This window comes from Haliaeetus albicilla, chromosome W, assembly GCF_947461875.1.
Source record: "Haliaeetus albicilla chromosome W, bHalAlb1.1, whole genome shotgun sequence".
Classification (NCBI taxonomy): domain Eukaryota; kingdom Metazoa; phylum Chordata; class Aves; order Accipitriformes; family Accipitridae; genus Haliaeetus; species Haliaeetus albicilla.
In genome coordinates, this window is record NC_091515.1 from 34,874,855 (window position 1) to 34,901,337 (window position 26,483).

General features: G+C 42.6%; 2 protein-coding genes across 2 annotated transcripts in view; both read right to left on the reverse strand.

Moving 5' to 3' along the window:
- The window catches only part of LOC138683598 (synaptic vesicle glycoprotein 2C-like), a 154,792-nt gene that overhangs the window by 11,021 nt on the left and 117,288 nt on the right, over positions 1-26,483 (reverse strand). Inside the window, exons 5-7 of the mRNA XM_069775583.1 lie at positions 4,897-5,023; positions 4,650-4,739; positions 1,212-1,322 (exon numbers count right to left, since the gene is read on the reverse strand). Of these exons, the coding sequence (XP_069631684.1) occupies positions 1,212-1,322; positions 4,650-4,739; positions 4,897-5,023 (328 nt within the window). The remainder of the gene's footprint in view (positions 1-1,211; positions 1,323-4,649; positions 4,740-4,896; positions 5,024-26,483) is intronic.
- On the reverse strand, positions 16,464-20,853 carry LOC138683599 (uncharacterized). Its single transcript, XM_069775584.1, has 4 exons — positions 20,821-20,853; positions 20,526-20,718; positions 18,818-18,851; positions 16,464-18,101 (listed from the first exon to the last, which is right to left on the reverse strand). Exons 1-4 carry the CDS (start codon positions 20,851-20,853, stop codon positions 16,520-16,522), a joined length of 1,842 nt encoding a protein of 613 aa, XP_069631685.1. The 3' UTR covers positions 16,464-16,519.

Sequence of the window (26,483 nt, forward strand, 5' to 3'; positions counted from 1 at the left end):
GTTCAGACAAACTATATTCCATAATTCAACAGGGACACACTCAGTCTGATCTGTCATAACCTATCACAGCTAGAAATTGGTACTTTAACTATATGAGGAAAAGCTGGGACTACCTCCAGGTCAGAGACGCTACAGTAGAGCTGACTGAGAATGGTGTTCCCTGCCCCATATCTCAAGATGGTCTCCTCCTTTTGAAGAGAAGAGGCAGTCTGTCCTAAGAGATTTTAGCACACATCATGCAACAGGGAAGACATTCTGACCCAGGGGCTAGTCCAGTGAGATAACAAGGATGTGAGACAACCAAGCTGCAACTCCTTTAAAGCTGCTTTAGTAACAAGGCCAAATCATAACATTTCAATATTCAACTACTCTATTTTTGGACAAGTAACTTTAAAAGTAGACACTTTCTGGATTTTTTTTTCATAGGGAAAATGCTATTTTTCCAAGCAAAGCAATTTTGATTGGAAATATGTGACAAACCTTGGTTTACAACACTTCATCATAGCTCTGGAGAGCTTTAAGATGCCAGATTTTTAACAGTCGTGAAAAGCTATTTTTGACATTTTTAGTGCTTTTTTTAAATTAATGAGACTTTTCTTAATTTCCATTACAAGGTTCAAAGACACTGCATAATTTTGGTTTTGTAAAAAATGATATGGAGCACAATCCCAGTGAGCTTGTATTAAACTCTCTGAAATAGCCCTAAAGTAGTTTTCTGGTAAAACATTCAACATGACTAAAAATACATGCAGATATGGTGCCTTATAAAGGTTTTATTGACATTCATTTACACAATTTATTCATGACTTTAACATTTATAAGTAATGTGGCCACCTCAAGTTCCTGCTGATAATTTTTCATCTCATCATGTGTCACCTCTTTCCATAGGTATATATTAATATGCATTCCCACTACATATTATATTGTGGTGCTTGGGCATATGGCTCTGTAACTATTAGCCATCAGTTGCGTGAAGGCCAATGCAGTATTATTTTCCTCCTCAGAAGTCAGAACCAACCTCTGTGATTCATCTGTGCCTCTTCTGGGTCGGGAAACCAGAATCTTACACTGATTCCTAAACCTCCCAGTTGCATGGAAAATGTAGCATTGCAGCTATCACCAACGTGAGCTTAACCAATTCATCCCATTTCTGAATGCTAATTAAAAACCAAAAAGGTAATTACAGAATGAACAGAGATGTTGTTACTTACACCATATAGCTCTGTGCGAATTCTAACAAAACACATCCTGTACCAAGTTCCTGTATCGCACTCTATTTCTATGAGCTCATCTATCTGCTTTGGAGTTTTGATTTTGTTAACCTAGAAATAAAAACAGAACAGCAAATATTTGCATTTTCTTGAATCATTGACTGCCTATTGAGGATTATTAGAAGGTTTTATTAAATCCCATAAACTAAAAATGAGCAGATATTAAACCTGTGTCTACACTAGGAATGCTTTAGAAATATAAAAGAATAGTAGCACACTATAATGCCAAAGTTCTTTATGGATGCAACTGTATTACTTTCAAACCATGCAGGAAATCCATTTCCTCAGCATAAAACAAGCTGTTATTGTCAGGTTTTGCTAGAGTGTTGCTGTACATATCTCTAATGCCACAAAGGATAAAACATTGTTTAAACCCTCAGTTAAGCATGTCCAGAGTTTGCTATCAAGTTGTTTCTGACTTGCTATCACAACATTGTTGAAACTCTATTGATTAAAGATACAGTATGAAAATAGAAGTATTTGAAATGTCAAGAATTAATAGCTGAATAACATTTTTCTTTTGTTCTTATTTCCTGTAGTGCTAGACAGGGAACTCTCCTTGTCTTTTTGATGTCAACTTTAACTATTCTTTTTAATAAAGAGAGAAAAAGTTATGAGAAATTATCTGGAACCATGCATGTTATTGCTGTTATGAGCAATCATCTACTTCATCTAAAGTGAAATGAGATAAACAGACATCAGGGAAAAATACAGAAATACCAATGACAGAGAATGTGATGTTGTCTACAATGCTAATTTTCACTTGCACTCTCCTGTGTAACAGAACAAGAATATTTTATATGGTCTTCTCAGCCACTTCAGGACCTGACAAACTTATACCTTTGTATGGGTTTGGTTTTGGTTTTGGCTTCCACTCTGGTCCCAGGATCATAGCAGTATCACAAAAGGCAGTGTATTCATCCACAGTTTATTTAAAAAGATGGCAAATAGAAAGAGAATGGAAAGAAAATAAATAAAATGGGGAAAGGGACTGACATATAAGGAGGGAGAGAGCAACAGACTGAGTGTTCAATGTTTGGCTGCAATTTCTGAAGGTAGCAATAGCTCGTGTTTCTTCTTAACAGAATGAGGACACCACTACCCACAGATGTATCATAGTGGATTACAGGACATCAAGGAATAGCAGTATTGATGGTAAAGCTCTAGTTTTCAGCCCACCGCTTTTACAGATGTACACTGTTTAAGATGCACCAGCAGCCTCATCCTGTGAACAAAACCAAACAAAAGCCCACTAAGTGGTTTTAGCTGTAACCACCTTCATTTCTGAAACTTTGCAGCTCACTGTCTTTCTAAACCATGACCATATCAAAAGCCTGTACCCTTCTTGTTATGCCTTTTCCAATAGCAATAATCCTGTCTGCATAATTCAGTTGATTTTAAGCTTTTCTTAAACTGCTTTTATGAAACATTTTATACAAAAGACTGAGTTGAGTCCTCCAAGATTATTTAAGACCTCGTACATACAGACATCCTCACGTGCTCTCATGCCACACCTCCGGGCAGAAAGGGCATGCCTTTTGAATCACATTGTATAAGCAAGAACACTTGTAGGCTGAGAGGCAGCCTTTTCACTGTCCTGGCCACCTGACTTGTTTGGAGCTGTGAAGGTTGGGGGGGGAATCATATATATCCTAGGACCACTGTATTTGACTGGGGACAAAAAGCCCATAGCCTTGATGGTCCTTTAACATAAGAAAAGTCCTATTGAATCAGGACAATGGTCCATCTGGACCATGCCAATTCAGCTGTCAGTATATGAAGAATTAAAGAAAAAACAATAAAGAATACTTATTTCAATTAAAATGGAACTTCTGTTTAAAAGCAATGGCTAGAAATATGCAATGTTTGAAATTTTACAAAATCAAGACATGCTGCAAAGGAAAATGTTTGTAGAAAAAATGATTAATTAATACATGGCAATGAAAGAGCAGAGACAATTTTGGTTTTAGGGATACAAAGATTTTTTTTTCTTAAACATTTAAACCAACTGATCTAATGAATGTATATTTTAAGGATCCAGGAAGATAATTAAGCATGTACATAAATGTTTAATGTGGGTAGTCCCATAATGGAAGATACTGTCAACTTACTACCGGCTCTTTTAGTGTCACTGCTCTCAGAAGAGATTTTCAAAAGTATTAAGAGCCACCACCTCCACAAATTCCACGGTCAGTCACTAGAATACATCCATTTTGGAGTTTCTAACTCTAAACCCAACTGTTTATCAGTTGATGCTTTTTCTGTTCTAAAGGTTTGAAGATAAAATCCTCAATAATATGAGCAACAAGAATAAACATGACTTGTGAAAAAAGCTTCTAGGAAAAGATGACATCAATATAATTAGGAAAATATATGAAGGGAAAGCACAGTAAAACTATAGCAATAACGGAGAAAAAGTTACATCAGCTGTAGAATTAGAAAACATACTGTGGCAGTACACTCCCCCCAGCAGGAAATGAAACTTCTCAGGGCAGGGAGAAGAGAAAAAAAACCCCAAGCCCTAGAGGCCACAGGTTGAAAATTGAACTGACCAGTTGAGACATGCCAGGTACACTGAGGTGACCTTTTTGGCCAATAGGGATTAAATGACCACAGATCAGATTCGACAAGGGTATAAACAGGGTCCCGCCGGAGGACATGTTGGAATCAGTCCTCCTCTGAGCAGCGGGTCTGCAGTCAGGGACTTCCCCTTGGGTTGGGACACCGCCCGAGGTAACTCCTCGAGGGAGAGAGCCCTCAGCTTTTAGGTGAGTGATACGTGCGTTTTGGAGCTATCATTTTAATGCCAATTTCTCCTCCAAATAGAAACAACCCATCAATACTTTGAATATGGTCTTATCATTAGACCTGCAAGTCAACAACAAGATGTGGTTGAGCTTCCAAGATATTTTGAGAAAATTAAATGTCTGAAATTTACTATTTCACAGAAATTAAAATGAATTTTTTTAAATTACTGTTGTAGCTGATAAAAATGAAAAATCATTTCAAAAGCTTTAAAGACACAACAGACAACTAATTTGGATTTCTACTATGTGCTTGCTGTTATTATTAAGGATGAAGTAAACTTAATAAAAAAAACACAGATGATGTCTATTATGTATCTCAGTACAACAGAGAAAATGATTACACAATGGGTTCATATGCTCAAGAATATGCTGGCCAAAGGCTGATATCTTAACATCTGCTGAATATATAACAATTTCAGTAGGAATTCAGTTCTTATATTTAGATACCTACAGTGCAAATGATTTGCATTGTCATGCAGAGTATTAATATTGATTGCTTAAGCACTCCAGACTTTGCCAGTCAGCAAGCTGGCTGATGTGCTAAGCGATTAGCTTAAAAAGCAATACTCACTGTGAAGATTTTCTCAGGCTGACTATGAGCTCGCGTGTTTGTGTCACGAATTTGCTTGAGTATCATCCAAGCTTCATCATGTTTTCCAAACTAAACATTTGATCAAAGCATTTAAACAAAACATATATTCAGATTAAGATATTCACTATAGTCACTGAATAATCTTAATGCCTGTTGCACGGATGTTATGATGTAAACACAGAAATAATTTTTGACTGGAATCTAAAAACCATTTTGAAATATATACCTCCAGCAAGAACCACGGACTTTCTGGCATAAAGGTGAGAGCTATCACAGAAGAGACACAGGGCAGTGCACAGACGATCACAAACACTTGCCAGCTGTGAAACTGGTAGGCAGAGCCCATGCTGAAACTTCATCCTATGAAAGAAGAAATTCACAAAATATAGAGAAATAAGGAGTATTGTATGTGGGAGTCTGCAGCATTTTGGAGATGCAAAATGATACCTGTATCTAAATGAAGCCTGATTGATCTCTTCTATTTCCACAAATATCAATGGTTTCACAAATAATCTTACACTATGAATTTCAACCTCTTGCATGTGACTAGTTGTGACGGTCTGACAAATTCAATGTCTCAAACATCCGTTAAAGAGCTTTGCTGGAGAAAACGACCTCTGTAAAAATGCTGGAGTTTTGTGAACAGGACAATGTGGACAGAGGAGAGGGCCCCACGGAGGGTGGGAACGCACTTCTCCAAAGCCCCAATTCCTTATCTTAAGTGACCAGGAGAAGGAACACAATTTATGCCTTCCTGGAGGAAGAAGGCCCCACAGAAGTTGGGACTGTGCTTCTATCTTAAGTGGTCATGCCAGCAGGAAAAGAGAGGCAACTCCACAATGAACACCCCCCCCCCCCCCAAAGCTCACTGACCGATTCCAGTGAACCCCAGGTGTGGGAACTGCGCACTATAAAAGAAGAGAGAACGAGTCCTCAGTGCGCGCCCTCCGGAACTGGATCTCTACACTGGCTGGACCAACGCTGGACCCAGGACTGGTGAAACCCTTCTCTTCTCTCTTTCTTTCTTTCTCTCATTGTCTCTCTCCCTCTTTTCCTTCTCTCTTTTCCACAGTCCCTACACCTCATCCTTTGAAACATAAACTGTTGACCAAGTCTGAGACTAGGAGTGGATCTAGCTGCCCCTGGGCTCCTCTTTGAGAAGGAGTCCAGAAAGCAAGGGGGTCTGCTCTGAACCTCGTGACTCAACGGGAGGGCTCTCCTTCTGATACATTTCATGTTCCTTTTTCCATTTCATTTTTCTGTACTTCCCTCCTCTTCTCAAACAGCGGCTTAATGACATGTTGCAAGGTTCATATTAACAAGTTCATGTGTACTTGGACAAAGTTAGCTAGGTTGAATAAATGTTGATTGTTGTTTGAACTCCCCTGGTGTCATTTCACCTTAATTCTGACAAAGGAATTCTACGAACCTGAGTTGCTCCAACTTTGGGATGCGACACTAGTCATGCTGGAAAATGGCCATATAATGCAGGATGGGAGACTTCCTTACACAGAGATGAAGAAGCCTCTTTCAAGCCTTTTGGCAAAATCTGCATGAAGGTAGTTATGTGAACCAAACAGGGACACCATCATCATACATAAGACTATATATACAAAGAAATAGTTTTGTATGAATACTGGAAGAAGGGACAATTAAAAAACTACACTTAGATGATATATTTTATATTTACAACCTCTGGGAATGCTGCATCTGTGTAAAGGCTTTAAAAAAAAAATCCATCAAACAACCTATTAGTTTTCACCAATACTCTGTAAAAATTGAAACCTAATTGGCTTCTTCAAGTCTTCCTCTTAGAAGCTATTTAAAGTAATAATGAGTATTGGGTATTGAATTCTCATAGCAAAACATTAGCAATCAATAAGAAAGGAAGAAACAGTAAAAATATGAGAAAAGCATTCAAACAACAGTACAGTCAAGTCTACAGACTGCTAGATACGGAAATGCTAAAGTCAGAGTAATTTACTCAAAATCTCTATGCTCTTGGACCTTCTTCAAATAAGCAGGCATCTTGTAACTCAGCACTAAAGCACGGGGATATGGTTTACATCTGATGTACTTTTCTTTCAATTTTTTTTTTGTTGAGATGTTTCTGAATTAGTGTTTCCCTTCCATTAGTAGCATGGATGGTTGAAGCCAATGGTTCCTTTAGGTATGGGTGATTAGTATTTTTGAATTTTGAGAGTAGTTTTTATTGTGATATTCACTGTGCTATTTTATAAAAATGAATGTTGCGGGAATAATAATTATCTATATATTTGATTACAAAATATGACAACTGGAATTTTAAGGTTTGCAATTCTGTCATTATTATTAACAAAGAGTTAATCTCAATACTCTTAATAACAGTCTTCTAATGTAACAGTGCAACACATAAAGCATTTACAGTGCCCAACTTTGGTTTCCATCTTCTTCCAGAGTACTATACCACTCCTTCAATTCTGTTAAAAGTAGACTGACAGCCATCCCCCTGCCCCATAACTAGATGTGTAGGAAAAAATATTCAGTATTTAAACTTATATCTGAGATGGACAACCTTAACATTGAAGTAGAGAGAGAATTGTAATTACATAAAGAGATTAAGAAAAAAGTACTACAGGAAAAAACCTCTCCTCATCTGAAAAATTGTTCTTGAGAGATATCTGAGTGCTGACTAATAACTTGTAGTAGAAGCCATTGTTAAAATATACTGAGAAGAATGTAAAAGGAAATACTGGAAAACCTGTATGTGAAACTGCAGGGCTTGTAGTTCAGCTTTTTAATAAAATATCTGATTGGGTGGTATATTATGACTGGACTACTGAAATGCTAGAATTTTAAGAAATTTAAGAATTTATCTTAAGAAAGAGAAAAATATGATTTGGGTAACTACCTGACCTTTTAATCTGGCTTCAATACAGCAGAATCTTTCAAGTACAATTTTCAAGGAAACCTTATTAAAAGCAGAGTGGAAGATAAGAATAACAATAAATGACAGAAGTGGTTACTGGAAGAAAATGGAATCTTGGCTAATGAAAGAGCTGACGTCAGATTCATCTGATATATTTCTTTGCTAAATGATTTTTTTAGACAAAAGACATGGTAAATTAAATCTGTCTGGATGTCAGTAAACAACCGGTACAGCATGGTACCAAAGGGCCTATTAAATAGTTCTTCAAAGGATGTATTCATCTGTTAAATGTATAGTGTATTTTGGAATTTAAAGATATCATGCTGTGGATCATAAATACATTCTTAGAAAAAAAAATCCTTTCTCTTATTAAAGTACTTCCATGCTACAATATGAAAAATACAGTCACTTGCCCTTTATCAACAGCTCGGTGAAACATTTTGATCTGCAGACTTGGCAACATATTTTTTCTGGTCTCCTACAAACTTTCTGTTTCTGAAATGATATCAGCTTGCTCTACAGCCTCACTTAGCCCTGCCATCTTTACCCCAGGAAGACAAAGGTAAAATCAGTGACAGTACTGGCAATGATCTTGGAATGCCATGTTACATTTTTTTATAAGTAAGGCTCCAGATAAACATACCTCCCCCCTGCAAAGTTCCCTCCAACAGAAGGGAGCTGTCCAAAGAAGCTGTCTAAAATTTCATGTTAAATTTTATTCCAAAATGGAACTTGGAATTAAAATTTGATATTAAAAAAAAAAACACAAACAGAAAAGGATGTAAAAGTGTATTGAAAATTTGCTTTTACTGACTTTTGGAAAATGTCAACTTTTAATCTTACGGAATTCCAAACCTTAAACAATATGGGCATACTTTTCATCTAAATTGGGAAGGGAAGAAAATAAAGAAGGAAAAGTTTACAGTGAGTTAATGAGGCAATTAGAAACCATACATATGTTTTGGGTATTGTGTACACATTCTATTATAATAATTAGAATTATATTCTTCATTATATATTTTAAACTATAGTACAAAATCACCTGATATAGAACTCACAAAATTATTTCCTTTTAGTTAGATCAATTTTCGATCAGTGCAGCGAGCTCATCTGACTCACTGGGCAGTGGTGCAACTGCTACTGTCATGGGAAAGGAGGCACAGGACCAGGGTTTTCATCTCTCAGAACAGTACGATCAAGGTACCGGCTCCTGTTGTGAGAAACTGTCCCAGAAATACACAGAGCCACTAGTATATTTAGACAGTCTCCCTTTTATCACTCTGGTTTATGTTTTGTAAGACTGAGCTGTACAAAGGGCACTTCTGTGGTAAATGAAATCAACCTGGCTTTATATTACCTGGAGTACTGTGTTCAGCTCTGGCGCCCCCAGCATAAGAAAGACATGGACCTGCTCAAGTGGGTCTAGAGGAGGGCCACAAAGATGATCAGGGGGCTGGAGCACCTCCCCTATGAGGATAGGCTGAGAGAGTTGGGGTTGTTCAGCCTGGAGAAGAGAAGGCTCCGGGGAGACCTTATAGCAGCCTTCCCCTTAAAGGGGGTCTACAGGAAAGATGGGGAGGGACTCTTTAACAGAGAATGTAGTGATAGGACAAGGGGTAATGGTTTTAAACTGAAAGAGGGTAAATTTAGATTAGATATTAGGAATAAATTCTTTACTGTGAGGGAGTGAGACACTGGAACAGGTTGCCTGGAGAAGTTGTGGATGCCCCATCCCTGAAAGTGTTCAAGACCAGGTTGGATGGGGCTTTGAGCGACCTGGTCTAGGGGAAGGTATCCTTGCCCATGGCAGGAGGGTTGGAACTAGATGATCTTTAAGGTCCCTTCTGACCCAAACCATTCTATGATTCTATATGTGTTATAAAACAACAGCAACATCTTGTGCTCTGTAGCCAGTCCTGGAAAACACTGGTAATAATTTATTTTAAGGTGTCATTTATTAATGTAAGTGAACCATACTACACTTAATTAAAAGCAGTAAGTGCACCATTCATCCTGCTGTCATCCTGACAACCTGCAAAACATCTTTTTTACTCCTCAAAATATCTGAGGGGCTTGTCAAGTGAAATGTTCATTATGGGTTTTATTGCTCTTATTCTGTCTTTTTCTCTATGCATTGTATTAGCTGCTGCAATTTATCTAATGATTTAACATATCTGCTGAATTAATGATAATAGTGAATGTCAGAATTATAAGAAACAATTGGTAGAAAAAATGGCAGCTGCAGCACAGCTTTCTTGAGGCTGCTCTCCTGTCTATTCCAGCACCAGATGCCAGATCAGCAAAAGAAACATATATTTTAAATGCAGAGCAAGTTTAGATTTATTCTTATGTTTAACACATCCCATTTTCCTAGGTCATGAGCTAATCTGGAAAATGGAGCCATAAGAGTAGTTCTGAATTTAGCTCACAAAGTGGCTTTCATTCCTATTGTATGTAAGTCTTGAAAGCAAATGGAAGTGTGTTCTTGGCTGTAACTCAATTTGCTTCTCCCATCCCTGATTTATGATACAATAGCAAAGTTGGAGCAGCTCTACACAGTTGCATTCAGAGCACTGCACAGCAACCTAGAGCTAAACTTCACCTTTGCTCCCTGGCTATGTCCAAATGCATCTTGGGAATGATTGAGCAATGTAAAACCCACAATGACTGAATGTGAAGCTGCTGCAGCAGCCTTCTTGCTGAATATCACCCTCTCACTTTACTGACTGCTAGAAAAGACTAAGTGAATCACAGACATGGCAATTACTGATTATAGAACCACCATAGCATGGAGCAGAGCAAAAGCAAAATGTACCAAGATGCTAATCTATATCTAATCACCAATTTATATGTTGAATTAAATGTCAACAAAATCTTCCCTCCCAACGCAGCATTTCATCTACTCCATGATATTAATAAATTAAAAGGTTATTATAAACAAGTTCTTTCTCCAAAGGAAAGACCATTTCTGTCATAGACTTTCTGAATAAATATAGAGGTAAACTTGTCCATATTATGAATTTTATAAATGTATATTAGCCGAGAAACAGTGGGTATCTTCAAGGACAAGGATCATTTTTTACAGTGGTTAGGTGACAAGAGTCTACCCAATGAGAGCAGACTAATGGGGATGGTTTGCTTAACTTCTCAAAATGAGGGCGGAAAGGGAACTTGATAGCTCTCTACAAATCCATAAGGGTTACACTAAAGTACAATGTGGGCAATGAAAAAAATGGGTGCCTACAGGATCTGTATAAATACTGGCTGGCAAGGGGAAGGTTTCTAAATACCAGAGGAATAAAGTTGTGAAACACCTTTCTAAGAGACTAATGTGAGCAAAGCCTAACCAAATATAGGGATTTTATGGCATGGTTAGCTAAAGACTGACCGATCATGATAACAATTTTCATTAGTCATTCAGCAGGAACTGGAGGAACTGGATTCATGGCAGTGTCAGAAATTTACAAAAGCCAAGTTTGCATAAACTCTTGTCTTCTGGTAGATCAAGGGAAGGAGTAGACGCGAGAACATCACTAAAATTAGGGGCAGAGGAGAAATATTGCCAAGGAGTTTATAGGAATTCATAGATTCCATAGCTTCTTTTGCAGAATCCTTTCTATGATTTTCTAACGTTGCTTATTTCTGTTTTAACACACAATCTTTGGTCAGAACTCAGCTCTCTAGCCTTAATTTTTAATGTTTTAAATTCAAGAAATTTCCAATAACTAAGATGTGTGATTGATCCATAACATGTTGGGTGAACAATTGGCTGATGGGTCAGGCTTAAAGAGTTATAGTAAATGGGGTTACAACAGGCTGGTGGCCAGTCACCAGTGGGGTTCCCCAGGGCTCAGTTTTAGGGCTAGTGCTCTTTAATGTTTTTATAAATGATCTGGACGCAGGAATCAAATGTACATTAAGTAAGTTTGCCAACGATACTAAATTAGGAGGAGCTGTGAACTCCCTCAAGGGTAGAGAGGCCTTACAGGGAGATCTGGATAGACTAGAGAGCTGGGCAATCACCAACCATATGAAATTTAACAAGAGCAAGTGCTGGATTCTGCACCTGGGACGGGGTAATCCTGGTTATACGTACAAATTGGGGGACGAGAGGCTGGAGAATAGTCCCATGGAAAGAGGTCGGGGGTTTGGGTTGATGGCAAGTTGAATATGAGTCAACAGTGTGCCCTGGCAGCCAAAAGGGCCAACCATGTCCTGGGGTGCATCAAGCACAGCATAGCTAGCCGGTCGAGGGAGGTGATTGTCCCCCTCTACACTGTACTGGTGCAGCCCCACCTCGAGTACTGTGTGCAGTTTTGGGCAGCTCAATATAAGAAGGACATCAAACTATTAGAGTGTGTCCAGAAGAGGGTGACCAAGATGGTGAAAGGTCTCAAGGGCAAGACTCATGAGGAGCGGCTGAGGTCACTTGGTTTGTTCAGCCTGGAGAAGAGAAGGCTGAGGGGTGACCTCATCGCAGTCTACAATTTCCTCAAGGGGGTGTGGTGGTGAATTTCTTCCCCCTCTCCAGGCTGATTTATGAACTCAGGAAGGCTCGCTAGGCCTTAGCATAAGTGTAATGAGTTGGGAAGTTAAGTGACCCTTGACTGTGCCAGGAACTCTTACACAGCTAAGGCAGACAGATATGCTGTGCATCTCAAGGACTCCTGCTGCCCAGCAGAGGTGGGGGATGGGAGTAGAGATAGCCAGTTCTCATAACGACCTACAGCCAGTTCTTTCTCATAGCAACCTTGAGACATTACAGTCCTCCCCTGACAATCTTGGAGCATCCCATATCTATGCTTTAAGTTATTCTCAGACAGCCTTGGAGCTTCCCTTATCTGCATGTGAAACAGTACCAGCACAGCTGGGATTCTAGCAATTTGTTGATGACAGAAGTCAATCATCTCCCAAACCTATAAACAGCGGTACTGAGTGAAGCCCTTTGAGCTCTCCTGGACCGCAGCGGGCTGTGACCAGCATCTCCCTCTGAGTGGGATGCCTCTCAGAGCTTGCAAACTTTCCTGTTTGTGAAAATCAGAGGTCTGTCACCAAAAGCTGACATGACCTGGGCTGATACTCTCTGCTCCTTGAGGCTCGACCCTTTGCCCATTGGGACAAATGCCAAAGCATTTGACGTGAATATTTTTACTGACCTCAAGGGGAATTTTTAACAGGTATACCTCTTTTACTCTCTTTTACTCTCTTATATGTATTTCTCTTAGTGTCTTTATGCATGCGCGTGTACTAACCTGAATAGTCTATAGTAAGTATATTATAGCAAGTATACTATAAGTTATTACTTTCAAATTTATACTTAAATTACTGTCATGATTTTTACTCAGCTCTGAATGAATTTTAGGCTGCTATTATACTCATAATCCCTTTAGATATAAACCAAGTCTGGGACTAGGAGTCGATCCAGCTGCACCTAGACTCCAACAGAAGTTTAGAAAGCAAGGGAGTCTTCTCTGAACCTCGTGACTCAATGGGAGTGTCTCCCCTACTTTTCCACATTCCTGATCTTTGCACAAATCACAAGAAAGTAATTCTAACTCGATTTTTCTTTGTAATATTTCCTTTTACCCTATTACATTTTTGGTCTTTATATACATAAATTTAGTCTGATTCTAACTTAATTTTCCTTTTTGCATTTCATTCATGTACTAAGTAATAGAGTGAACCTTGCCATCGAATTCTGTGAAGTCGCACTTTTATATAAATTTCTATTAAATCTGTCCTGGTTTCAGCTGGGATAGAGTTAACTGTCTTCCTAGTAGCTGGTACAGTGCTATGTTTTGAGTTCAGTATGAGAAGAATGTTGATAACACTGATGTTTTCAGTTGTTGCTCAGTAGTGTTTAGACTATAGTCAAGGATTTTTCAGCTTCTCATGCCCAGCCAGGGCACCTGACCCAAACTGGCCAACAGTGTATTCCATACCATGTGACGTCCCATTTAGTATAGGAACTGGGAAGTGGGGGGGCAGGGAATCGCTGCTTGGGGACTGGCTGGGTGTCGGTCGGCGGGTGGTGAGAGCAATTGCCCTGCGCATCATTTGTACATTTCAATCCTTTTATTACTACTGTTGTCATTTTATTAGTGTTATCATTATCATTATTAGTTTCTTCTTTTCTGTTCTATTAAACTGTTCTTATCTCAACCCACGAGTTTTACTTCTTTTCCCGATTTTCTCCCCCATCCCACTGGGTGGGGGGGGAGTGAGTGAGCAGCTGTGTGGTGCTTAGTTGCTGGCTGGGGTTAAACCACGACAAAATCAATTTTCCTATTGTTAATACAATTGGAGGTGATTCTTTAAGCAATCTGAACCTCTCTTTTCTCTCATTTCCCCACCCTGAACAGGGGGCAGCAGAGTGGGAGGTGCTGATCTCTCTCTGGTGACCAGCAATAGGACACGAGGAAATGGTATGAAGCTGCATCAGGGGAAGTTCAGATTGGACATTTGTAGGGTTCAATTATATGGAACTTAGTTATCGGGCCTGAAAGTAGCTCATGGTCACAAGAGTGTTCCAGACGCCTTTAGAAGGCTTTGAACGGACTAAACAAGAAGATAGAAAAAGAAAGATCCCAGTTAGAAAAACACAGGTGCACATTCCACGATAAAGGGAACTTGGCACAAACAACCTCAATTCAGGGGCTTATCTCGACCAATTGGACTAAGACAAGTCTTGCATGCTCTAACTAACGTAGCCAATTATGTCCTGTGTTTATGCGCGTGTACAGAGTGAGTATAACTAACTTTATCTTATGTTTATGCGCGTGGACAGTATCGATGTAACCAATCACCGCTTATGCTTGTGTGTGTGGACACCAAATGCTTGCATGTAGCAGCCAATCAAAGCTTCTAAACAACTTAGAGAATTGTATAAGAATGATCAGCTAAGCTCAATAAAGTGGCGACTTTAATCATCACATTGGTGTTCTATCGTCCGGGCCCCGCACGGAATAATCCCTAAACCCTACAGACATTAGGAAAAAGTTCTTCACTGAGAGGGTGGTCAGTCACTGGAACAGGCTCCCCACAGAACATACAAATGTGGTGTAACCACCATCAGCAGTCACTTGCTGAGGTGATCAGCTCCAGTGCAGGTGCATTCCGCAGCGGAGCAGGGGATTGCAGCATCCGAGGGAGGGGTCCTGAGCCAGGGAAACACCAGGAAAGCACGGAGACCCACTGGGAGCCAGCAGCTCTCATGAGAGCAAGTGGCTGACCAGGCATGGGCAGTGCCAGGAGTAATGGCAGCCACCCCTCCCTCCCACAGAAGGCAGCCCTAGGGAGTGCTAGCCACCAGAAGCACTGCAAACAAGATGGGCAAACAGGACGTGGTGCATCAGCCAGGGAGTGGCATGGCGCAGCAGCTAGGGCATGGCGTGGCAGTTTGCGCAGCAGTTTACGCAGGATGGTGCCTCTTTGAAGGAGGGGCATTCCACTGGCCCAGTGGAGAGGCTTTTAGTCCACATAACCCAGCAACTGGGCACTGTTCTGTGACTATCTGTTCAGGTCAAGGGCGCTCATCCTACCTGACCCTCAAGGCAGAATGGTGGGCACTCGTCTGAGAGCAAAGGCTGCAGCTCCAGCTGGGGGTCTGCACCATCTACCCCAGCAGTGGCCAATGCCTCCACCTAGATGGAGCTGCTGAAGGGAGAGGCTGCAGTGCAAACCTCAGACTGCAGGAAGTGTCTAGACCTTTCTCCTGGGGCAGGAACAGGCAGCAGACTTGCCTGCAAAAGGTGTGCCCAGGTGGAGGACCTTCTGCAGCAGGTGGCTGAGCTGCAGGAGGCAGTGAGAAGGCTGCGTAGCATCAGGGGGCCTGAGAAGGAGTTAGATAGCTAGTTCCAAGCACAGTCTGCAGTGGACCCACGGCCCACAGCCAAACAGCCAAAAACTCCCCCACTGGCACACATGGAAGGGAGGAGGGCCAATAATGCAGAAGAATGGAAGCTTGCAATGGCAAGGACCTGCAGGAGGAAGGGACTTCCCCTGTGTCACGGTCCACTCGGTGGACTCGTGATGGTTCGTTTGCTACGATCTCGAAAGTGCAAAATTAAGGTGACCAACACCAAAGGGGATAGCAGTAATCACACAGTAAAACTTTATTGTATTGCCTGTGAGGAGGCACGCGATAGTTAGAGATGGGTGAAAGAAAGGAGAAAAGTAAAGTTAAGTTTAGAGAGGGAGAAAGAGAGGTTATAGCTACCACCGCTGATCTCAAGACGTCCTAACAGTCCCGAGTCCAGCTGGTGCTGCATCGTCGATCGTCGTGGTCCTTGGTGGGGAAGCTTCAAAATTCCGTTGTTCAGAGGTCATCTTTTATGCTTAGTAACACACCTTGCTCCACCTCTGCCTCAGGAGTCTCCACCCTTCTCAGAATATAATTATCATATCTCTGCCCTTCTCGAGCGAGGCTATCACGCAGGCGCGGGGTCAGTGTCCGAGGCGTGGTAAGTCTTGGAGGCGGGCAGCCTTCGACCAGGAGGTGTGTTTTGGTATTATAATGAAGCAAAGTTCGTCTAAAGTTCATGATTTCTTCATTGATGTTATGGCAACAGTTGCAATCTATCCTTTTTGACAGTAGCTATGCGGTTATCTCTAACGGCTCCAGCCAGGTACCTTCCAGGAACCTTGTACCGCACATTCCGTCCTTGGGATCGGCTGCTGCGCTCCAAACAGGCCATTGTCAGGTAACGTACTGTTCATGTTACTGATGACAATGTTGAGACAATGCTGATTTTCTGACCAACTCCTACACCACCCCGTAGCTCAACATGGTCGTCAGGACGTCAGGACCGCTTGGTGGTAGCATGATAAAGAAGAGGAAGAAGAAAAGGAAAAGAAAAGAGAGAGAAAGAGAAGGAGAGAAGATAAAAAGGCAACTACAGTGATATCAATTACAATCAAAGCTGTTTATATAAAAGAAGAATTAATAAAGTTTCAAAACATCAATTGATTTGGGGATATCCACATTGGATGGGACATCAAGCATATTATATGTGTTCAATATAGACATCAAACGTGTTAACTGATTCATCATTCTCCAGGCTATGGCATACAATACTGCTGACAAAGCCAAACTGATCAAAACCAATATCAAGAGAACCACGATGGGGTGACACAACGTGTTCAGGATGCCTGTAGCAGTAGGCGACCATCCGAAAAGTGTGTCCCACCATCTATGTTCTGCATCCTTTTGCACTCTTTCTAAAACTCGGTGTATTTCTTTCACATCATGATGAACAGTTATTAAGGTTTTCTGTCCGTTTTCCCTAATTTTTTCCAAAATCTCAACCAAATCCTTGTGTTGTAATAACTGTTTTACCAAAGTGAGATTCATTCCAATGGGTATAGGCAACAATTCATCAATCAACATACAGTTAGATTGCAAAAGTTGGTGGGATGTGACCAGGGCCGAATAGGAAAAGTCACATCCGACAATCTTAGTAAAATTACAAACACAGAAATTTGAATGATTTTTAGTCTCTACAACTACCTCATCTACAGATAGAGAGTCACAAACAGTCCTCAGACATACACAGCCTTTGCCGATATATATGAGTCCTGTTTCAGGGTTTTCATTAGGATGAATCTCAAAATGGCAGATATTTTGTTCAGTATCTAAACAAATATCTTGTGCCTCAATTGCATTGCCTTCACAAACAAATCCTTGTTGCTCTCGTACAATGCAAGATTCCAAATTAACAGTTTGCCATTTTTCATTCACCTTTCGGGCCCATACTCTATGCTCAGAAGGATAGAGTATAGTTCCGTTGTGGTTCAACCCTAATGCAATAATGGGATAAATTGGGTATATGGTAGCATTATATATAGTAAGCACAAAAATTGTAGCTAGGTTTGTAACGGGATCATAAGTAAAGTTCACCAGGTTCCACCAAGATTGGAGTTCCTTCTCAAAATCAGTGGCACTGTCCCAAATTATTTTCCGAATTTCAGTGGGGAGAATACCTTCTTCACCTTCTCTTATAATTGAGGCGGCTACCGACTGCATCCATATTTGAGCCTGGATACAACTGAGAGCCAAAGAGAGGTTATTTTGGATCACCCCAAGTGCATCAGTAATCAATTCGTGGTCCCTTACATTTACCTTTTCCCATTTTGGTAATATATTTGACAACAGCCACTGGTTAGTCCCCAAAGCCAATAAAGAAGATCGCAAAGGCTGTTGAAATTTAGCCAAATCACTAATTGAGGTAGCCAACTTGTTCATTATTACTTCCAAATCGATGCAATTTAAAACTCCCAATCCTGTTCCCAAAACACCGGTTAGGTCTCTCCGTGTTCTTCTTATGGGAAGAGTTCGTTTTTGCAGCCAGGTTGTCCATCCCTCGTAAGAAGTCTTTAGGAAAGGTGAGAAAGCTGGCTGAATGTCTGAAACATTGTTCTGCAACGACAATTCAACTTGCTTGAGAGACCATGCCGGGTTAAACAACATTTGTTGTAGGCCCATATTTCTCATCACATATGGTCCAATTTCAAAGGTTTTTGGGCTAAACACGACAATTGGTTGGGTAGTAGGTATTACAACGTCTATTTTAAATCCTCTCCAGTATTTAGTGTTATTTTTACCACACATAACTTTATAAGGATATTGTACAGTAGTCAAATTTAGCCAACAGTCTAGGTTGTGATTTTTACACAACAAAATAGGGCCATGTGGTCCAATTCCATAACTGTTTGTGGATTCAGTGTGAGATTCAGTGATCAGTCTGCATCTTATTGTAATGTCATTTCCTTGTACCACTGTAAAAGAGGGTATAACTTCATCTTTGTCAGTTAGCGTGAAAAGGGTATCTATGCCATTGTGCGTGACTACTGCAACAAGCATCACTAGAGGCCTAGTTACAGCATTAATTTTGAATTTAAATGTTAGGCCTGATAGCCCTCCTGTCGGTGGATTAGATCGCCAATCGCATACCACATAGACTGGCTTGGTCAAAGTGAAATTATACCAACAATCTCCTTGTTCCTTAATACAGGATTTGGTGATTTCAACATTATTGGTACTTGGGTCTAGGGAGTAGTTACCGACATTCTTTTGACGGCAACACGTAATGAGAGAATCCTGTTTGTGACATCCCCATTCTGTAGTAGGACAGAATTTCGCAGTGATGTTGTGTTGCGGAGGATCCACAGGGGACATCACACACAGACCAATGTGATCAAGTGAAGTCCATTTACTACAAAGTTTGATACAGTTACATACCTTATGCGCTTGTGCACGCACCTTATACAATACTCTAATTGGTACAATACCCCGTTTCACGCGACACTATCTTATTCTCTATTGGCTGCGCAAGCTTCTTCACGAGGTGTCCAGCAGTCACTTATCTCATTCTTCGGCATCCAGGTGTTGTTTGTCAGGCTCTTCTTATCTTCCTTTTTCCCAGCGTACAAGGACACAGTGTCCTTGTCTGCTCCAGCGTTTTGTAAACTTATGCTTCGTTCCCACCTAACGGCTGGATTGCTCACATGCCTTCGCCCAGCCAAGAAATCCTCAACAATTCCCCCTTTTTGTTTTTGAGCAATCCAGGCTTGCTTAATAACTTGGGATGCCATTTTTCCTTAACAAGCTGAACAAGGTAAAATTATTACAATAGCTAAAATCACAATAACTACAATAATGCCCATAATTCTTTGAGCCAACCCGTTACCCCTAATGACCCAAACCATGAGGACTATGAGGAAGATGAACCATCCATATATTCTTGTGCCATCTTGCTCCGCGAACTCAGCCCAGCAATCGGTAGGTGCCAGCTTTCCGTGGGCGTCTCCACAGAGGCAACGATGGCCTCACCATACACCAGCCCGATTGTCCTGGTTTCAGCTGGGATAGAGTTAACTGTCTTCCTAGTAGCTGGTACAGTGCTATGTTTTGAGTTCAGTATGTGAAGAATGTTGATAACACTGATGTTTTCAGTTGTTGCTCAGTACTGTTTAGAATAAAGTCAAGGATTTTTCAGCTTCTCATGCCCAGCCAGGGCACCTGACCCAAACTGGCCAACGGTGTATTCCATACCATGTGATGTCCCATCTAGTTTAGGAAATGGGAAGGGGGGGCGGGGAATCGCCGCTTGGGGACTGGCTGGGTGTCGGTCGGCGGGTGGTGAGAGCAATTGCCCTGCGCATCATTTGTACATTTCAATCCTTTTATTACTACTGTTGTCATTTTATTAGTGTTATCATTATCATTATTAGTTTCTTCTTTTCTGTCCTATTAAACCGTTCTTATCTCAACCCATGAGTTTTGCTTCTTTTCCTGATTTTCTCCCCCATCCCACTGGGTGTGGGGGGAGTGAGTGAGCGGCTGCGTGGTGCTTAGTTGCTGGCTGGGGTTAAACCAAGACACCGATGCTCTTCAGAAAATCCCGGTATCTATACATTTGCAGAGGAACGGGTTTCAGCACACGTGGCCAGCGGCTGCCAAAAGTCCGCCTCGGTTGCAATCTATGATGCATGCGCTCGCTGGCCAGGCGCGCTGCACGAGTCATAGTCATCTTGTCTATTGGTTCATGGGCTTTACGATGCGGTTGCAATGCACAGAGAATCTTGACCTGTTATGTTAACCAAGGTGACCTATACATTAGTTTTCGGCTGAGGTGGTATTCATGTTGCCACATCATCTATGATGCTCCAGATGATGATGATCGTACAAATCGAACAAGAGTCCGTCGTGGGCCTGTATCTGTGGAAACACGATCAACCTCGTTCCCAGGTTATTAATGGAAATAGACCTTACCCCTAATTTTGGCTTTAACTAACTTTTATGTTTACCCCACACTGTCTTCCCGTAATCACACTATGTTTAACCAAATTATGCTTAACACACTTTTTTACATAAAGCAAATTCTACATACAATAAGGCACGCTGTTCTAAGTCCTCTACAAGCGATAAATCCTTATAATGCCCTAACCAAAACCCTCTCTGAAGGACTCAATGTCCACTAGTCCTCTAAAGTGTAATACTCTATTAGTCAGAATCTGTCGGATCAGTGGCTCCAGCACCCGCCGGTGCCGTGCCAGTTGCCGCTGGGACGATTCCGGGTCCAGCATCAGTGCGAAGCCATGGCTTGACCCACTTAGCCGGGATCCAGCGAAGGCCTCGATCTGTAAGCAGACACATATACCCTCTCCCAGTAAGCTTTACTTCTGCCGGTCCACACCATTTCCCGGATTCTGGGTCCTTATACATTACCATGATTCCTGTACTTTGTTGCGTCCTTTCCGCCTGTAAAAGGGCATGATGCACTACCATTTGTGGGTCTTTGTGATCACCTGCCAATCTAAGATAATTTAGCACAAATAAGGCTTTGGCCAATCGTTCCTCTGGGAGTAAGCCCTGGGTTCCCCCCTTTTGTTTTTACAGCATGCTCTTTAAGGTTTGGTTGGCCCGTTCGACAATAGCCTGTCCTGTGGGAAGATGTGGAATACCCGTACCATGGTGAATTCCCCACAAATGACAAAATCGAGCAAATCGTGTAGAACCATAGGCTGGGTCGTTGTCCGTCTTAATTTCTTTAGGCACACCCAGCACTGCAAAAGAAGCGCGAAGATGTCATTCAATATGTAAGGCCTTTTCTCCAGTTTGTGCCGTGGCCCACATGGCAGCAGGATAGGTATCAATACACACAACGCTTTGCACCAAACCACATGACGTGGGTGACATCCATTTGCCACAACTGCAATGGCAAAAGACCTCGTGGGTTAACCCCACAGCCCAAGCCCAGCCCTTCCTTTTGACAATCGGGGCATGCTTTAACGATACCTTGGGCATCAGTGAGTGGTAAGTCAAATTGCTTTGCTAACATCCTAGCAGGTTGGTGCAAGAACGCATGTGATTGCCGTGCTTGTTGAAAACAATTCCCTGGAGGAGGCTCCCATGCCGCTGCAACCAATTGGTCAGCTTTTTCATTTCCCTCTGACAAACCTGGTAGCTTTTGATGACTTCTTATATGTGTTATAAAATACTCTACACTCCGAGAGTTCAAGCAGCGTAGTAATGACAAAAACAACATTCCCAATCTTTTGTTTGTGACCTCCTTTACCATTGCTCTTTCCATCCTTTGTACCACCCCAACTACGTAAAGAGAATCGGATACGATATTCAGCGGCTCCTTAGCCCAATGCTGCAGTGCCCAAATCACCGCTTTTAATTCTAACATCTGTAAAGAATCCCCAGGCTCTCCCTTTTCAACATGGTCACACCACTGATCGTTAGCATCTTTCCACGTACAGGCGGCCATATCTGTCTTTTTCCCAGCATCAGTAAACACTGTTACCCTGTGTACAGGTGTTTCCGACCTCCATGGTTTTTGCTCAAAGGTTTGCTGTTCCAATAGTGACCACAACTTATGCTTTGGATATTGATTACTTACTGTACCTCCAAACCCCGCTAATGACACTTGTAACGCTACATGTATTGGGTCTGGCTGAGATGGAGTTAATACTCCCCATAGCAGCCCTCATAGCACTGTGCTCTGCATCAGTAGCTAGAAAGGTGTTGATAGCACACCAGTGTTTTGGCTACAGCTGAGCAATGCTGGCACAGCATCAAGGCTGTCTCTCCAACATTTTTGCCCCCCCTCAATGGCAGGCTGGGGCAGGGCAAAAATCTTGGGAGGGGACATAACCAGGACAGCTGACCTAAACCAACCAAACAGATATTCCATACCATATGACGTCAGCTCAGATATAAAAGCTAAGTAAAGGGAGACGGAAGGGGGGGGCATTTTGTCTTCCGGAACAACCACTACGCGTACTGAAGCCCTGCTTCCCGAGAAGTGGCTAGACATCGCCTGCTGATGGGAAGTAGAGAATAACATCATTTGTTTTTTCTTTGCTTTCGCGCGCGCAACCTTTGCTATCACTTTATTAAACTGTCCTTATCTTGACCCACGAGCCTTTTGTTATATTTTCTCCCCCCCGTCCAGCTGAGGAGGGGGAGTGATAGAGCGGCTTTGGTGGGCACCTGGCATCCAACCAGGGTCAACCCACTACACTACAGAATGCCGAATTCCCCATTCCAAATACCATTTTACCAGAGGTATTAGCAACATTTCTGGTTCCGTCCCTGCAATCTCTACAATCCTCATTCTTCCCCTAATGATCAGTTGTGCAAATAATTCCAATTGGGTTACAATAGATTCGTCTGGCCGTATGGCCAAGAAGACCTATTCCAGAATTCTCAAGGGATCTGAGCGCTTTGTGTCCCACTGACAAATTACCACGTAAGGGTGTTGTCTCTGAGAGTCCCCTGTATTAATGATCATCAACATGATCGGTAAATCCTCATTGCATCTGGATGCAAAGCTAGATGCAATTTTCTTTGATATATATTCTAAGGCTTTTTGCTGTTCTCCTGTCATTTCCCGTTTCTCATCTGCACGTGCGCTCGTACCCAAGAGTTCTACCAGAGGGGCCATATCGTCATTAGTGATACCGCAAAGATTCCGCACCCACTGGATATCTCCCACCAGCTTCTGGACATCATGCACCGTTAAAATTTCTGATGTTATTTGAACCTTCTGAGGTTTAACATTGCTAGCATCTATGTGCCACCCCAAATACTTCCAAGGTGCTGCCTTTTGCACCTTTTCAGGGGCAATTATTACTCCGCGATGGCTTAAGGTGTCCTGTAATTGAGTTAAAATTTTTTCCTGTGGCAAGTTCCTTCCCGCTATCAAAATGTCATCCATATAATGATAGATAATTAACTGAGGAAACTGCTTTCTTACAGGCTCTAATGCCCAGGCCACATACACCTGACACATCGTGGGGGAATTGCGCATTCATTGCGGTAACACGACCCAATGGTATCTCTTATAGGGCTCTGCCTTGTTAATCGATGGTACCGAAAAGGCGAACCGTTCAGCGTCATCTGGGTGCAAGGGAATGGTGAAAAAACAGTCCTTTAGATCTATAATTAACAAATCCCATTCTTCAGGAAGCATAACTGGAGATGGCAAACCTGGCTGCAGGGCTCCCATACTGTGCATTACCGCATTCACAGCTCTAAGGTCATGTAACAGTCTCCATTTCCCACTTTTCTTGGGAATGGTAAATATTGATGTATTCCATGGACTAGTAGAAGGAACAACATGTCCCGCTCTCAATTGCTCCTCAACTAACTCTTGTATTTTTAGCAGCTTTTCAGAATGTAGTGGCTACTGATCAATCCAAACAGGCTCATCTGTTTTCCAGCTAATTTTCAGGATTGGCTGCCCCTCAGTGACCGCTCCTAAAAAGGATGGGTCACTAACATTGCCTTCATTTGGCTCAATAAATCACGGCCTATGAGGCCAAACAATTCCTTTGGGGTAGTCATGATATACGGACGCGTCGTAACATTTTCACCATCGGGGAACAGAAATGTAATCGGTAGCTGACTTATTAAGGTGGCTTGTGTGCCCCTTATCCCTGCAATGCCAAAATTTGGATTGATCAATGGACATGATGGAGGCCAAATGCGTCGTGAAATAATCGTAACATCAGCTCCTGTATCGAATGTCATTGGGTTCTTGACGATAACTCCGTCAGGCTCTTTCAATTGCACTACCTTTTCTGGTTTACCTCTTGTTATGTCCATGGCAAGGTATACCTGCGGTTTCCGTGTGGAGCCGAATCCACCATCTCCACGTTGTACTGCACCTGGGTTTGGAACACACAACCTGAATGGAACTAATTGTGCTATTCTGGTACCTTTAGGAATAGAAACAGGAGGGATTAAAACATGAATCATAATTTTTCACAGTCCCACAATAATCTGCATCAATAAGCCCTGGGACTACCAGAATTCCTTTTAGAGCTGTTGAAGATCGTCCCATCACAAATGCACTAAGCCCAAACCCCAATGGTCCCTTTATGTTGCTATCCACCAAGTGTACCCCTGCATCCATCAACGTAATGTCTACTGCGGTTTCCACATCCACTCCGGAGCTCCCTGCAGTGGCGGATCTGGTGGTTGCGAGGCTGCCTGAGGGCTGGCAGCCCAAGCCCCTTGCGTTTGTGTCGTCGCACGAGGGGCCTTCGCGCTCAGAGTGAAGTTTTCCTTCTTCCTATATTCTTGGTGGTATTGTCATCTTTCTTAGCAGAAGCTGTACATTGGCTCCTAATGTGGCCACGTTTGCCACAGTTAAAACACTTGACCAAGGGTGTCTTACTGGCCTTGTGCTTCTTTGTAGCTCCTTGTGGAGCTACGACAACATAGGCTGTTTTCTGTGAGTCCACTGCTCGATCCATGTATTCTAGCATATCAACGACGGCTGCATTTCTTGGCAAATTACACAATGCTTTGCGTGTCTTTTCAGTAGCATTTTCGAAAGCGAGCATTTTGAACATGTTTTCTTTCATGCCCTCGTTCATGTCAGGGTGGTCATAGATTGCCCTATGCAGTCTATTAATAAACTGTGCGAAAGGTTCGTTATGCTCCTGTTTCACCTGAGTAAAAGTATGGCTTCGAATATTGTCTGGTATGGAAAGAAAAGCTTGATACGCCAAGATCTGTGATAGATGATGAACCTCAGTGATACATTGTAACTGAGCATTCCCTGATGCGAAGGGTCCATCAGCATCTGCGTGGTTACTCCCCATAAGGGATCTGTTTGTTGTCGTGGTGTTGCTTGTTCCCGATCACAGAACGTCTCCCACTGCCGGAAAAACACTAACATTTGGGCGGGCTCCAGAACCATATGTGCTAGCTGTTTAATATCTTGAGGTATTAGCGTATCAGAAGAAAAAATGAATTGCACCATTTGTTGAGCTAACGCAGACTTAATTCCATACTGACTCACAGCATTCCTTAATCTCTCAATGACCTTCCAGTCAAACGCTTCCCATTTTTTCTGTCCATTTAATGCAGTAACTGGGAATGCTTGGGGCATAGTCCCTTCTATAATGGCATCTTTTATTACTCCCCTCCAATGTCTCTGCCTTTCTTCTGCAGCGGCTATTACAGGCGACTCCGCGTCTATCGCGGGCGCAGTTGGTTTCACCGTCTCTGGTTCCGAGAGGCGGAATGGATGAAAGGGCGGTGGCGGGGGCGCGGATGGTTCTGCCCGGGGGACGGCCGCGGCCGCGGCTGGCGACGGCCACTCCATGGCCGGCTGACACGCGCCGCTGCCAATGGGCGGAGGGGGGGGCGGGAGGGGAGGGGAGGAGGGAGGGGGCGGGAGGGGAGGGGCCGGAGGAAGCGCCGGAGGGGGCGGTGAGAAGGGGGCGGGAGGGGAGGGGCCGGAGGTGGTGCCGGAGGGGGTGGTGAGAAGGGGGCGGGAGGGAGCGGGGCTGGTATACGGCCAGAATCTTCGTTCTCTTGCCTTCTCGGTTCATCCTTTCGGGAGGATGAACGCCTCTCCCTCACTTCTGGTTCTTCCGACCGTACCGTTAGTTTTTGTAATAGGTTCACCACCTCCCTCAGGAGCTCTTCCATCGCACCACCCGATGGAGATGGTTCCCTGTCCCCCGCAATCTGTTTATCCGCATTAGTCACCCCCGACTCTGTCGGCTTCGGATCTGTCAGGCGACAATCGGCCCCCCCTAATTCCCCTGTTTCTTGCGGAGTAACAGACGGGGGAATTATTTCAGCGCCAACGGCCTGGCTGGGTATAGGCAAAGGCTGTGTCTGTGCAGGCGTCTTAGCGTTAACGGAGATGGATGTTAGGGGGGGTGGAGATAGTTGTGTAGAGAATATCCCCCCAACTCCAGCAGGGTGGGCTGACGCGGCAGCCGTGGAGGCAGCAGAGGGGGTCACTGCCGCGCAGAGAGCGGCGGCTGCCTGCCGGTCCGCCCTCATTGTCTCCAGCATGTCTCGAATTACCTTCCAGTGCTCTGCATAGTTTTTCATCTCCTTTACCTTACCCCCCCTGCAGCTAGTAGCG